Here is a 14,924-nt window from a genome sequence, read left to right on the forward strand (position 1 = left end):
AACAGCATCCTGAGCTAAAAGAAGAAAAGTATCTACTGAGATATTAATTGTATGCATTTCTCTACTCCTTGTTATGCAGTGGGAAGGCATTTTTCTCCATTGCAGACTATCAGCTTCTCAGGATAACTCAGCATGGTAGAAAACATTCTTATTACATTGATTATACTTTCTGTGGGTATGAACATTTGCAGTCAGCTGGTGCAAAATATCTAAAGGTCAGTTTTGTAGGGAGAATTACAAAATGTGTTTGGGGGAACAGCTTTACCATAAAAACATCACAAATACATATTCAGGGACTGCAAAAGCAAGAGCTTCTTATCCATAACTGCTACTGAACCTGGTGGGTTCTACAACAATGTGGACTTCACTTATTCCTACAACACTGTGGACTTCACTTTGAAACTTGAGTTCACATAAAGTTAAGTACAGGCTAATACTGAAAATCTGCTGATTAAAAATATATAAAACCAGAATCTAGTTAGCAAAACATCTTTATGTGCCCATAAATGTGACTTTCCTGCACATGGCTTGACATTGCCATGCATTAGTCATGGAATCAGAAGTGGGCTGTCTGGCTTTCATGCCACTCAACTGCAGCAGACACCTTCCCCTGAAAGGATCACCCTGGGCTTCCATGACTGCCAACAGAAAGGCTCACTTGCAGAGCCATCTAATGTAGCTTTTTTTATTTACAGAATGGTGAGGTATACCTTCCAAATGCCCACTCTTTTTGGAGCATGAAGAGAAGTGGGGGTGACTAGCTCAGATGCACATATCTATGCTCAAGATACATATTTTTTATTTCTATCTTCTTATGTGATTACTTCTTATAATTATTTACAAAGGGTTGTTTGGACTTTTTTGGATAGCAGGAATTGTCAATTTGGAAAGCTGCCATACTGCTGTTATGGTCTTGTGACATGAATGGACATGGATGAAGAAACTTGCAGCAAGCAGATAATATTAGCCCAGTTGATATAATTTGGAAGAAGAGACAAGCACCAAGGTTTCTCTTAGCATCTGAAATGGAAGTGTATTCTGAGTATCTCACATAAAAACTAAGAGAAAGGTTTGTCTCTACTTTCTGACTCAAAATTCATCTGATCCTCTCTGTAATTTTCTTCCATAACCTGATTCCTTCAGCTAAATATGAGTTTTTCCTTATGAATGCCTTATCCTCAGGGTCCCCTGTATATTTTGTGATTTGTACCGTCTCGTGGGAATGTAGCTACGTGATGATTCAGTATGTACTGAAAGGTAAATAAATCTGAGGTCTCTAAAGGCCAAGAAATGGTTATTTTACCAAAAGTTGATAGTGTAGGAATTATAGAAAATATCACTCTGTAGGCTGAAGATCAGCTGGATATTTCAGTTCTCATTGATGTGAAGCATTTTTCAGATGTTAAAAGGTGTGCAAATCTGTATATTACATTTGTTTTACCTTAACTAGAGTGGCAAGAATTGCAAAGGTGCAATAGTGCAAATGCAAAGTAAAGAAGTCTACCAAGACCAAGCCCTGTCATCTGCAGTGCTCGCTTATATTAAACTCTTGTTAACAAGTTTATAGTTTCATTATTTCTTAACTCATTTTTGTTTACAAGTACCCCAAGATGTGCTATGTATACTGTATTTATATCTCCAACTTAGATGTGACCGTGTCTAGGGAATATATTAGAGTACCTGTCCCTTTCAGTCTGCGAAGCAACCTTACAGTTCCCATGTGAAGGCAGTGTTGCTATTTTTCTTCTACCAAGAGAGAATCGGGGCAAAGGATGCTCATATCCCAGCTCCCTTTTTTGTCAGTAGAAAATGATAGGAATTTCCAGAAAACAACTAATCCACTGTACTGGAGATGCTTTCACTATAAATCAGTGTGTGGAATTGACATCTTTCCCCCAAATAAAGAGGTAACATAGCCACATGACTGAGCACAGAGACACAGTTCCTAGTTAAGTAAATGCCACTGGCATGAATCTCAGCAGAAACAACTTCTTGTTGGTTATGCAGACTGTAGAGATGCAGAGAAATAAACTGGCTTCATAATTCTGACGTAGTGTTTAAGCCTTCATCCTTTTGCAGCTTCTTCTTCTTGATGTTCAGTGATCACAAGAGCTTATTGAGGGCCCCATGGGCAAAGATGCAGACGAGGTGTTCAGCTGGATTACTACAGCTCTTTCAAGAATTGTGTCTCTTGAAGGCCAACTGAAGAGCTCAGTCCTGAACTAAACCTACAGGGCATGTTTTGCTTTGCATTTCTACTCATATATTATCAGTATAATTCAAGGCACTCTCTTTAAATCTTTTACTGAACTCAGGCAGATTAGATCCTTCCTTATATTCATTATTTTCTGATCTAGAATTGCATGGCAAAAGAAAAGTGATAGATAAGACATTTCATATATTCAGGTCTTGATTATATAATGAAACAAGGATCAGAGATTGTTCTGGTTGAAATGCTATAGAAGGTAGATGCATTTTTACAGAACATTTGTAATAGCAGAATATAAGCTAATAAAAACACTTGACTTTTAGTCTATACGAAAAGCACAGTCTGATTTTGTTTGCTCTGAAACTCCTCTTAACATGCTAAATTGCTGCATTTGTGTGCTGCAGTGATTGATTCTATACGTATATTGAGTGAATATATTATTTGCATTACCTGAACATAGGAGGGCTGTGAGCTCCAATATATATTTGTTCTCTTGCAGACTCTGATCTAAAGGAGTTGCATCTTACCTAATAAAAGATAAAAAGAAGAAATAGGCATATTATCTGGGGTAAATTTGTAAGTAAAGCAGAATGTAATGTCACAGTTTAGAGTATGCTTGTTACTTACAGAATGTGCAAAATGAAAAGACATCACTAACTCTTAGTTTTGTCTCACCTTTTCTTTGCTCTCTTGATATATTCTCCTGTTTTTGAAATCCCTTAATGGATCCAGTCTCCACCTGCTGTTATTTTCCACCCACTCATTCCCACCATCCAGCCATAACCACTTTACCGTTTCTCTGTTTTTGAGATACTCTTAATTGCAGTTTGCTTTTCAGCTTTTCAGATATGGGAGCATTTCTCACAATTTAATAATTACCAAGTATATTTTTTGGTTTCAAAGCCATGTAATGAATAAAAGGTACATGTAATGATGCTTCTCGTCTCTAGAATTGTATCTACATTACCTAACCATATTTTCCATATTAAAATAGTGGTTTCTTTTGAAATGACATTTTTTTCAACTTTCTGTCAGTGGTCTCCAGTTCATAATTCCTAATAGAATACTTGATGCAAATGTAACTGACCACTAAGCAAGGTAAAGAAACTATTAGCACAGCTGAATAATCCCTCTTATGCTCTTATGCACTGAAAAACTCAATTTATCTTACCTAAGTAAGTCCCCATTGCTGAATGTTTACCATCAACAAAATCCTTTAAGCCAGAGAAACCATGGGATATATGAACTTCAATATAAAATACCCAAATGCAATCCTTTTATCAGTTAATACCATCAAAACTAAGTGGTCATAGACCTGTATGTACACTGCTACACTGACTCTTGACAGAGGAGAAGTGATTTTCAGCTGGGTTGGTTAAGGGCTGACACTGGTTGTATTGAGTCCTGTTTCTTCAATTTCAGACAATTCATTCCTTCTGGTGGTTAGAGCAGTTTTTTAGCTCAGCTTTTACTCCTCATACAAGGAGTTGATCCAATACTTTTTAAACGAATAAATCACTTCTGATTCTCTCCTTTGTTCTACTTATTTTCTTAAAAACATATCCTCTATCACAGTTATACCACTGTGCATTTAATGTACAGCAAAGAAAGATGTGAAAAAAAATACCACGAAGATATTCCACATTTCTGCTTAGTTTCACTGAACAACATGCTCAGTAATAAATGGTGGTAGTACACTTGCACCAGGAGTTTGTGTTGGATAAACTACTGGTGGAAAGCAGTGATAAAATGCTGCATATTACAAGCACTAGAAAAGCAGGACGCTAATATTAAAAGAGGTTAGAGAGACAATATGTGCAAAATAACCTTTGCAGCAGATGGGAGCAGCAAGAAGGAAGAGAGCTGCCATGAGAACACTGTACAAAGCAGAAGAAAAACTTAAGCAGTTCTGACAGAATGCATACATAGATGAGCAAGAAGAGAGAAGGAGAAAAGAAATAATAGACTTGTGAAAATAATTCTCTACCAATACCCTTAAAATTGAGGGTCTGATTGGTATAGGATGTTGAAGCAAAGCAGCCCAATATCTGTACCATACATTATGCATGTCCACAGATGGGTTCTTAAAGCACATTCGTACTACTCACATGGGCATAACTCAGAAAGAAAAGCTGGTTGTGTGTGAAGTCAAGGCCTGGCAGTAAAGGCTCTTCTTCTCCTCCTCTCTTTTCTCTAATCCACCTCCTGTATGCCTGATAAGAAAGAGTTGTACTAAGTGCCTTTCAGTGACATGAGTATAACTTTCTCTGTTCTTTTCAAATAATGTGTTCCAGATATTTTTCATGTACTTACTCTGAAAGCCTCTCGCAAACCTCCATTATCTGCAATGTTTTCTGCCAAGGTCCTCTTGCCATTCACCTGGCAGAATGAAAAGACATCCATCATTTGACCTGTTTCTGAACTTCCTCCTTGATCAACTTCAAGAGACAGAGTAAAAAATAAAGTAAGGCAAGAACAACTTCAGACAGTTTCAAGCACCATACCTCTCTTTAAGAAAACTGGTTTTAAATGTGAATACTGTCAGTAGACAATTCTTTGCCATGAGTTATCCTGGCTCAGGGCCTAGATCTCTGCAGCACAAAATGTAGGAGATGCACACAAAAATCCTGTTCCTGATCTTTGATCTGAGCATCAATTAATTTATCCCAAAGATTGTTTTTCTCTGGTTACACATGAGATCCAGTAGCCCCTTTCTTAAACTTTTATCTAAGAGGTTATGTTTATTTCTTTACATAAATTTAATATACTACTGGGATGCTAAAATAACTTTTAAGTCATAACATAAAATAGCATAATTAAAAATAGCTGTCAGAGACTGAATTGAAATTGATAGTATTTTCGGTGCTCTAAAAATATCTGTGAAGGAGATTCATGCTGCTTTCCCCCATAATTCATTCCAAGAGCAAAAGTAATGGAAACAAGAATATATTCTGAGTATCTGAACTTTCTGAAAAAGTCAGTCTGCTGGTATTAGAAAATGCAATATCATCATGAAGAGCTCCTCATTTCTTCAAGGGCAGCATTACCTCTGATCGCCCAGCAGAGAGAGTCTTAGTGCTACCAGGCTGTATTTGTAATTAAGCAGTTTTACTCTCTACTGTGCCTAAAATGAACAATGCAACTGTTTTGAGCTAAGCACTGAAGATCAATGCTTGCCTGCAAATCCTCCAATGACAGGCTCTCCCATGCCTCAGGGGATGAGTACAGAGGGGATGGGTTCAGGGACCACCTTTGTTACACGTTTGTAGATGCAGAGAAAACGGGGTAGAAAAAGTCAGTGGGCCCACGGCATGCAGAGGTACATGCATACAGCCTCACCATTTTGTATAGGCAAGCACCCAAGCCAGAACAAAGGCATCTTGCTCGGCACCTGCTAAAGATGTAACAAGGGGAAATGGGAGCAGAAGTAGAAAGTGCAGCCCCTTTCCTATCTGTTGTCCATCCACCCAGAATGCTGTAGTGGAGGAGAGATAATGAGAAAAGACACCAGGGAATATGCAAATATATCAATTGTCTTTTTTTTTTTTTTTTTTCCCTGGCCTACATCCTTGCACATTTTTCTTTCAGTGATCTTGTGAAGTAGACTGATTTGGAGCATAAGATGAGAGCAATCCTGCAGTGGCATGTGAGCCAAAGGTCATTTTAATAAGTGGAAGTCCTTCTGTTGATCTCAGGCAGCTCTGGATCAGGTATCTGAGACTACTGTGTATAGACAGTTCATGACAGGGCTCAGGGACCAAGATAAGTTTTTTATTTGATCAGATGACTTTATGTCATTATTGCACTCGGAAGCTATTTCTATATCCACTTTTTCTTTCATTACCCCTCTTTTCTGGAGATATTTTTATTGTAAAATGAATGAGAAGGAGGAAGAGTAAATAGGTTTCTTGATTCATGTAAACATTTGTACAGGAGTAAAAAACCTGCAGAATATATGAATATTGATGTAAATAACTGGCAGAAAAAAAGCCCTTTGCATGCATACCTCTTCATTCAGAAGCTATAAAGCACAACAGAAAATATCAAGATTTTTTTCTATCCTCTAAAATGTGCTATAGGTTATTTCACGGAAACAGGAGGAAAAAGCCTCACAGATGACAAGGCTGTGGGTAAAAGAATCTCTCTGTAAGCCCATCCACCAGCTTTCAAGGTGGTGGTGCAAAAAATTCAGCTCTACACCAAGAGGCACCTGCAGAGAGTAAAGCTGACGTCTGAGCCAGTGACAGGAGTATCATAGTGACAGTCATTTTCACCTGGAAGATTTGGATGACCTCTAAGTGACATTTTTGTATTGATAGTTCTTTTCCTATTGATGTTCAGAAACAAGCCTGAGAATTGTTATTTGCAAATTACCTTACATGAAGTATTTCAATATTCAGTCAACTCTTAGTTGATGGACTTCAAATTGGACTACAGTATGGTCTCATTGCCTCTGAGACTAATACAAACAGCCTGGGGAAAGTATTAAAAATACTGCTAAGTATCCAGTGCACTATCTCAGTTCTTGAAAGGCAAACAATTTATTGTATTTATGCTACGTAAGTAGAGGTGATGATATTGAGTAGAGGGGTGAACATGTGTTTGATCCTGAAAATGAAGATGAAAATCACTGGAATTCCAGCTATTGATTTCAGAAGGCCTAGAATTTATCCTATTTATCCATCATCTGGGACACTTACATAAGTTGCTCATTTTCAGAGAAGCCTATATCTCTGACAGACAATGAAACAGAAACCATTTCCTTCCACTTTCTTTCTCAAACATTTTCTGTGAGTTTTTGTTATAGTACTCCCTTCATTTGGGTCTGTGTGCACACATGAAAGAAACTGTAAGAGTTGAATGTGAAATAAAGTAGGGTTTATGTATCTTCTTCTAAAGCTGTAATAAATAACAAGAAGAATTTCTAAAGGAGTATATGAAATATGCTATTATATTCTTCTTTCTAGAAAGAGTGGCTGCCCAGTTTTCATTACTGACCTCATCTTCAGAAGACAATCAACATGCTCACAGAAATTAGACCAGCCCTGCTGAGTGGCTTCATCCTCTTGCCTCTATTTCCAGTATGATGTGATAGGGAGAAACTCTTTAGCCCTGTCACCAGTGTAAGGGTACTGGTATTTGGCTGGACTAATGAAATCTGACAGACAATTTTGATCACAATTATTGACTTCAGAAAATGATTTGTTGTGAGAAATGAAGGCAGTAGCCAAATATCCCAATATGTTTGGATTTATGAACAGATAGCTTAAGAAAAAAAAATCCTAATAAACCAGTGCTTTCAATCACTGCTGTTTTACATACATGTAAGCTAGCTTTCTTCCAGTAGTAATTGTTGTATTGATTAATCATGCATTTTGTTTTCTCTTTGAATTTTTCTTCAGAGACAGTTGTCCACCAAGGATCTAAGTTTCCATTTTTGTCATATTTCCGACCTTCAAAATAAAGAAAAAAAACAAGCTTTTATAGCAAAAAAGCGAAGCAAAACAAAAGCAAGCAAACAGCAAAACAAAAACAAACAAGCAAAACATACTTTCCCAGTTTTGGAATCTAGCACTTGCACAAAAATGAGTGGTAAACGCAAGTGTGTATAAAAAATAGTTAAGATAAGCAGGCAAAATGCTGACTTCCGTCAACTCAGTGGTAAACAGCTTGCATTCTATTTATTATTCTATTCTTCAGTTTTAGAAAAAAATAGTAATGACTAATGAGTTGTATAGTATGTTTTAAAATTATATAGGAGGCACATGAGCTTTCTTGTAAATATAATTGTATTTTTCTTCCTTGACCTTTGATTCTGCAAACCTGATGATGACTAATTTATTCTCTATTATTGTCTTAGTGCAGTCATGAAAAAGAACATAGATCAAAGGCTGCAGTGGGCTTCTGTAATGCCAGCTCAAGTTATTCCTCACTGGCATGCAACCATTATACACTTGACCAGCCAAAAAAAAAAAAAAAAAAATCTGTGTCATGGGAACTTCTGAAATTTACATTTTTGGTTTGGAGCAGAACCAGAACATCTGAACTATATGTATGGGAGTAAGAAAGCAAGGAGAATACATATGTCCCATTCCATAGGCTGGTGGTTACAGCAGTGACTCAAGGAAAATTCAGCCTTGGGTCCTTGCTCCATCTCGTTAGTAGAGCATCTCATCTCATCTCCAGCCAGTCAGAGCAGGAACCTCAGATTTGCTTCCCTGGGCAGACCACTAACCCCTGGCCAGGTTCTTAGCTTCCCATTATGGAAGTAAATATATATGTAGGGAATTTATCACCTTGAACAAGGCAGCACACTTTAATTCTCTTCAGAAAATTCAGCATTGTTAAGAAAAGATAATGAAAGAGCTATAGCATACACAAATGATCTTTTTGTCATCTTCACAAATCTGTCAACTCTGTAAGAAAAATAAAAGTTATCAGCATATGGACAACACTCACCATTACTATCAAATCCATGAGTAAACTCGTGGCCAACAATTACTCCTATGGCACCATAGCTTAATGACCTGTAACACAAAGAAGTTTCCTCAGATAGTATCTACACTCATGAAGGTCAAAGTACAGAAGATAGGAGATCAAACAGTTTTCTATGTCGGGAAAGATCATTACTAAGATCGTGGGGGGTGGGTAGAAATAGGACTAAAAATCATGCTGCGCAATTTTGACTTAATATTGTTGAAAGTCTGAAGGTTAAACTCCTGCTTCTTTAAAAACCATCTTCAGTATCAAATTTTAAACAGCATTGTGGTGGTTCACACTTCTAACCAAATCTCTTGTAATCTGAGCTCCAGAATGTCTCCTTCAGCTGACTGCATGAAGTATATTCTAACATAGACCAGGACATAGTTATAGGTTGAATTATTCTCTTCAGGTAGTCATGAAAAAAAAAAAAAACAGATCAAAGACTACAGAGGGCTTCTGTAATGCCAGCTCAAATCATTCTTCAATGGCATGCAACAAACAGACTTGCAAATTATCGGCTTTTTTTTTTTTTTTTTTTTTTTTTTTGCAAAGAGTTAAATGGATCTCCTTTCAGTTTTCAAAGAAAAAGTTATACAATTTCCGTGCACCTGTGTGGGAAGAGGACATGATCTGTAGTTACATCTAATGCACTGGAAAACAAGAATAGACTAAAATGTTTTGTACTCCTGATTGAGAAAAGAAAAGAGAGGAGAGGAGAGGAGAGGAGAGGAGGGGAGAGGAGAGGAGAGGAGAGGAGAGGAGAGGAGAGGAGAGGAGAGGAGAGGAGAGGAGAGGAGAGGAGAGGAGAGGAGAGGAGAGGAGAGGAGAGGAGAGGAGAGGAGAGGAGAGGAGAGGAGAGGAGAGGAGAGGAGAGGAGAGGAGAGGAGAGGAGAGGAGAGGAGAGGAGAGGAGAGGGGGAAGGGGAAGGGAAAAGGAAGAGAAAGAGAAAGAGAAAGAGAGAGAGAGAGAGAGAGAGAGAGAGAGAAGAGAAAGAGAAAGAGAAAGAGAAAGAGAAAGAGAAAGAGAAAGAGAAAGAGAAAGAGAAAGAGAAAGAGAAAGAGAAAGAGAAAGAGAAAGAGAAAGAGAAAGAGGACCACCATATTTTCCTTGTTATACCTGAATAAACATGCATCTTTGAGAAATAGGGGTGAAAGGTCTAGTTGTTTGATATCAAATGCAGTGGATAACGGGGGAGGGGACAGTTATCTACTAAATGCATCTTTCATTTGTTAAGCTTTTCCTTGTGATTTTAATTATTTCAGTTATTGAGATGCCATACTTCAAAGTAGCTTAGAGTATTTCTAACAGATTGTATTGAAACAGGAGAAAGGCTGAGGGGTTTGAAGTAACATGTTATTACTGGACCTAATGATCCGTAGCACACTAATTGCTCATCTCAGTCATATCCAAAAAGTATTATATGATTTAATTCCCCCTGCTCCCATGGCAATTCTTCACTTTTTTTTTTTCTTTCCTGAAAGGCAATTTTCATGTGATAAAATCTTCCCTACTGTTTTTCCCCCCACTACTATTGCAAACATTCATTAAAAAATGCTGGTTAAAATTATACATTTCAGCAATGAAAATATTGCCCTTTCATGTGACAAATTTGTAATCTTGTGTAGCGCACAGTGATAATGATCCATAGTAAATGTGCTAGATTAGACTCATTTTCCACATCTGAAGTAGAGTAGTTACATAGGATCTTTGGCAGCTGAAGAATGTCACGAAACCTGCAAAGAGGTCAAGAAGAACCAGTGAGCCCTGTTACTAATTGTATCTTATTTAGTGATAGATGGCAGGCAAAAACAGCAGACTGGTGCCCAGACACACCTAGGGCTTTCCCCAGCTCCAAAAGATGTGATGAGTTTTCGAATGAATTTCATCCTTTTCTTCTATGAACCCCCTTCAGAATTTTGTCCAGCTCAACAACAGTTTTGTAAAAGATGTTCCCAGGTCCGCTCATGCTCTTCACTTTTGGAAAATAGCCAGACAGAGATGGAGAGGATTAGATGAAGCTCAACAGGTACCATATTGGAGGGGAAAGTTTTGAGACTGGGCAGGCTCTGAGGGCCATAAGGAAATTACTGACTCGGCCTGATGTCTCTATTTCACATAATCACAGAATCACAGAGGTTGGAAGAGAACCTCGGGAGATATCTAGTCCATCCCCACCTGCTAAAGCAGTTCCCCCTTCAATATATTTCAACATATCTGTCACAGAAGACTCATTACTATGAATAATGACATTTGAATAGTATTTTATTTTGGGTACTTAGATGTAAAGTGACAGCTTAACTTCCTTTTATGCAAATAGATGCAGGTCTTTTATAGTGCTTATGCTGAAACTGGACACTAAAACTGCACTAAATGTTAAATATTTGCTAAATCAGTTTTCCAGCTAGTGCTGATGACTTTTTGCTGTTTTTTGTTGTTGTTGTTCCAGTGCCGTGTACTATTTCTTTTAAGCAGACAGAAGACAGATCTGGAATATTTCAAGGACAAAAGCAATCTGTTGTCTGATATTAAACAGCTACATTTGTTTACTAAATTTCATTTTGATATGTACTCAAGCAAAACCAATTTAAGCTAAGGTAACCTTTAAAGAAGAAAAATGAGCAAAATACAATTCTTTGAAAGAACCACAATTCTACTGGTGTGGCAGAAGGTCAGGGTACAGAAAAACCTCTTCAAAAACTAAAGCTGGAAAAAGGTCTGCAATAACCACAGCAGAAAATAAGTTCTTAACTAGAAAGTGCTTCTCTCAATTAACACTTACAAAGTCATCTTGATCATAAGAATTCTCTGTGAATGCAAATTCATTTTTTCCTAGATTGAAAGTTTTCCTGTACATATACTGCAAAACTTCCTGTTTACATGGACACATTCAGGCTAGAAGATGGCAAATCCAAAATGTTTTAAATTTTGATTTTATTTTTTTAGCAAAGACACATGAAGGATATGTATCAGCAGTAATTGACTTTGTATAACTGCAAAATAACTTTCAGAAACTGCTGTCAGGGACTTCTTCCTGGTCTGATCCTTCCCTAAAATAGAAAGATATTGGACTGCATTGAAGCAGTCATTTTTCAAAATTAAATATATGTGACCTATAATTACTCTTCCTCAGCTACAGTAGCACACGGGTTCTGCTCAGGCAATCACTTATACACATGGAGATTTTCTCCTGCACTTCAGCAAGCACAGGAGAAAACTTACTGTTAATCTTAGATATTAGCAGAAATGGAGCAATAAACTGATAATAAAAGGCTTCTCAGGGTATTCAGTTCTGTTCAAGAAGTGTTAGTTACTTGATTTACCATTCCTTTTAATACCTGCCATGTGCATACTGCTGCATCTGCATCCTATAGCAGTGAAACACTTCCATTCAGGTGCACTTAATTAGCAATTCCTGTGAGAAATCAGTCATCAGTTTAAGACAACAGCAACACATTCTGCTCCCAAGGGTAAGAAAAGTTATTGCACGGAGCAGCAGTTTTCTAAGTCTGGTTTTTCAATAGTAAAATCAGGATACATCAGGGAAGAACACACAACTCAAGAAGTGAGCTCTCTGCACACTTCCAGTATAACTGTGCTTAACCCGTTGGCTGTCTTCAGCAGGATAGCTTTTTTCTCTATGGCTTCTCTTTTGTTTATATGTGTTTCTAATACTTTTACCTATTTTTCCTCACTTACAAGTATAAGAGGTTCCCTGGTGCAGTACTTACCTAGGATACTCTGTTCCCCAGAAGAAGGGCTTTTGCAGTTCTCCTGCTGGGAATCCTGTAATAGCAAAAAATTATAATTGTGAGGTTATACAGCTGAATAACAATATCTAGGTTTGGATTTATGACCTCTGTTTTTCCCATTTCAGAAGGTTTTGCCAGACAAGCTTTCCCTCAGGTGGTATTTTCAGAACATGATAGAGAAGATGTTTGAGAAGAGATCTCCCTCCTTCAAGACCTCAATGACAGCTACATGCTGCTTTGCAAGAACTTTATTTTTGGCCATGGCACATGTGTGCATTTGTGCATGTGTTTTTTCAATAAACAGCTATGTTGAAAACAAACAAAAAAGTTGATTCTCCTCAGATATGTTGACATATCAACAGAGAACATACAGGCAAAATGCAACAAGAATTAGGAGACTTAGCTTAGAGAGGATTCTGTGCTGCAAGAGATATAAGGAAGTGATAAAATGTCAGCTTAATTATAATCCGTGAAAATCAAACGTAAAGGAACTTGGGCACTTCAGTAAAGCAGAGCTGTAGGCAATCAAGGCTGTAGAACCAGTCTGGCTACAGGATTACCTGGCTGCTTCTTCAATTATGGGTAAATGAACCTGTTGCAAAAGCCACTATCAGTAGAGAGACTTCAGTGAGTGATGGTCTACTGATGTTGCACATAGAAACCAATACAGTTCCTTGATCAAAGTCACAGATCTATTTCTAATTGCTAGGTGACATTTCAGAGACATAATTCTGAAGATGATTGAGTTGAACATGGTAACAATTTAACACCCCAGAGAGTTGATAAATAAAGCAGATGTCTATACTCAAAGTTTTCAAATACTGGTGAAAACTGTAGTTTATGTGGGACCGAATGTGGAATTCAATGCCTTGCATAAGGAATTCCCATCTACAAAGCACAGGCTTACATCCGCTTCTGAGTTTACCCCACATGGACATCTCCTAATCAATAATTCTCTGATGATTCACTAGTTTTCCCAGGAATCTCTACTTCACCTTTATGAGGTTCTCTGCAAGAAATTGCCTGGCCACTCAGATCAAAACAAAAATCAGATTCAATTGATGTGACCCTATTCAGTTTTTTTTTGTTGACAAATAGCACATGGATTTTTTAATAAGAATTCAGGCAAAAATTTTCCTTTCCTTCCAAAGTCTTTAAAGAAGTTATACTGAGTGTAATTCACACAAAATGATACAGTCTTATGTCCTCCTGGCCATCTGCTTTTTTCCACTGTTCTTCCCTGTCTGCCTTGACCACCAATTTGCAGTTTGTTTAAAACAAAAATGTCATTTTCAAACTTATTTTCTGAGTACTTTTTTTTCTCTTACTTCTGTGCATGCTGGGTTTTTTCAGGCACGTTATGAATTGCTTGCCCAGCGCTACAGAACACAATTTTGTCAAGGTCAAGGACAAAGATTTCCTGATCTAATTCTCCTGGCCTCCCAGCACACAAAGAAGGGTACTGAGTATTTACTACATGCGTTCTGAAACATCTCACAGGCACATCCTGATGAAAAGGTTTGATAAATTTAGAGAAGAACAAAATACACAAAGGCGAACAGAATTATTCAAGAACAGGGCTGTGGCAGACTGGTGTAAGTAAATGGCACTCCCCCCTTACCACGTTGTAACATGCAATACTCTAACAGGATTGAATCTGCATTCATTCATCTAATTACTTACCCAGGTTGGTTCACATAACCTGAACCTTCAGTCTCATGTTCACAGGCATTTTGTGACTGCTATAGGTTATCACTGACTTTCTGTGCTGAGTACCGTTTGGCAGCAAGAGTTGGAAATGTAGTCTTAACTAGACTGTATGCTTCCTTCCAAACTTCAAATCTCAGTAAAGACCTTTGGACTCATAAAAAATATCATTTAGTGAAAGAAGTGTTAGAGTCCACTAAACCCTGAATGGTCCTCTCTCCCAACAGCAGATGAGAGAACTGTGGGCAAAATGAAGAAATGAGACCATAGTGGAGAAGGTATGATCCAAGGTAACACAATCCCCACTGAATCATATCTAGGGATTATACAATCCTGGCATACAGCTGTGTGCCTTTCACCACATCAAGAGGGTATCAAGGTCTTGTAAGGATCTGAAATTATTTTGCCCACATATGGGCTCATACAGTGAATTTGCTCTTGTCTGTGTTTCAGGTAGAGATGCAAATGCATTGTTTATAAAACCATGGGATGGTTTGAGTGGCAAGGGACATTAAAGGTCATTTAGTCTAATTCCCCTGCAATGAACAGGGACACCAATCCCCAGCCTACTCCTCCTCCACGGAGGGTGAATCTCCTTGCTCCAGACTTTCCCTCTGGTCTCAGACATTTCCAAAAGTCAGTCTTACCAGTAAAGACTGAGGCGATGAAGACTGAGCATTTCAACCTTTTTCATTTCATTTGTCACCAGGTCCCCTGAGCCATTTGGCACTGGGCCCACATTTTCCTAGAATTTTTTCAGGTCTTTCTTTTGAATT

General features: G+C 37.9%; 1 protein-coding gene across 1 annotated transcript in view; it reads right to left on the reverse strand.

Annotated features, from left to right (window-relative positions):
- Nucleotides 1-14,924, reverse strand: part of PHEX (phosphate regulating endopeptidase homolog, X-linked) — a 95,358-nt gene that overhangs the window by 4,782 nt on the left and 75,652 nt on the right. The window contains exons 16-21 of the mRNA NM_001397884.1: nt 12,421-12,475; nt 8,669-8,736; nt 7,532-7,662; nt 4,523-4,588; nt 4,318-4,422; nt 2,660-2,736 (exon numbers count right to left, since the gene is read on the reverse strand). Of these exons, the coding sequence (NP_001384813.1) occupies nt 2,660-2,736; nt 4,318-4,422; nt 4,523-4,588; nt 7,532-7,662; nt 8,669-8,736; nt 12,421-12,475 (502 nt within the window). The remainder of the gene's footprint in view (nt 1-2,659; nt 2,737-4,317; nt 4,423-4,522; nt 4,589-7,531; nt 7,663-8,668; nt 8,737-12,420; nt 12,476-14,924) is intronic.

This window comes from Gallus gallus, chromosome 1, assembly GCF_016699485.2.
Source record: "Gallus gallus isolate bGalGal1 chromosome 1, bGalGal1.mat.broiler.GRCg7b, whole genome shotgun sequence".
In the NCBI taxonomy this organism is placed as follows: Eukaryota; Metazoa; Chordata; class Aves; order Galliformes; family Phasianidae; genus Gallus; species Gallus gallus.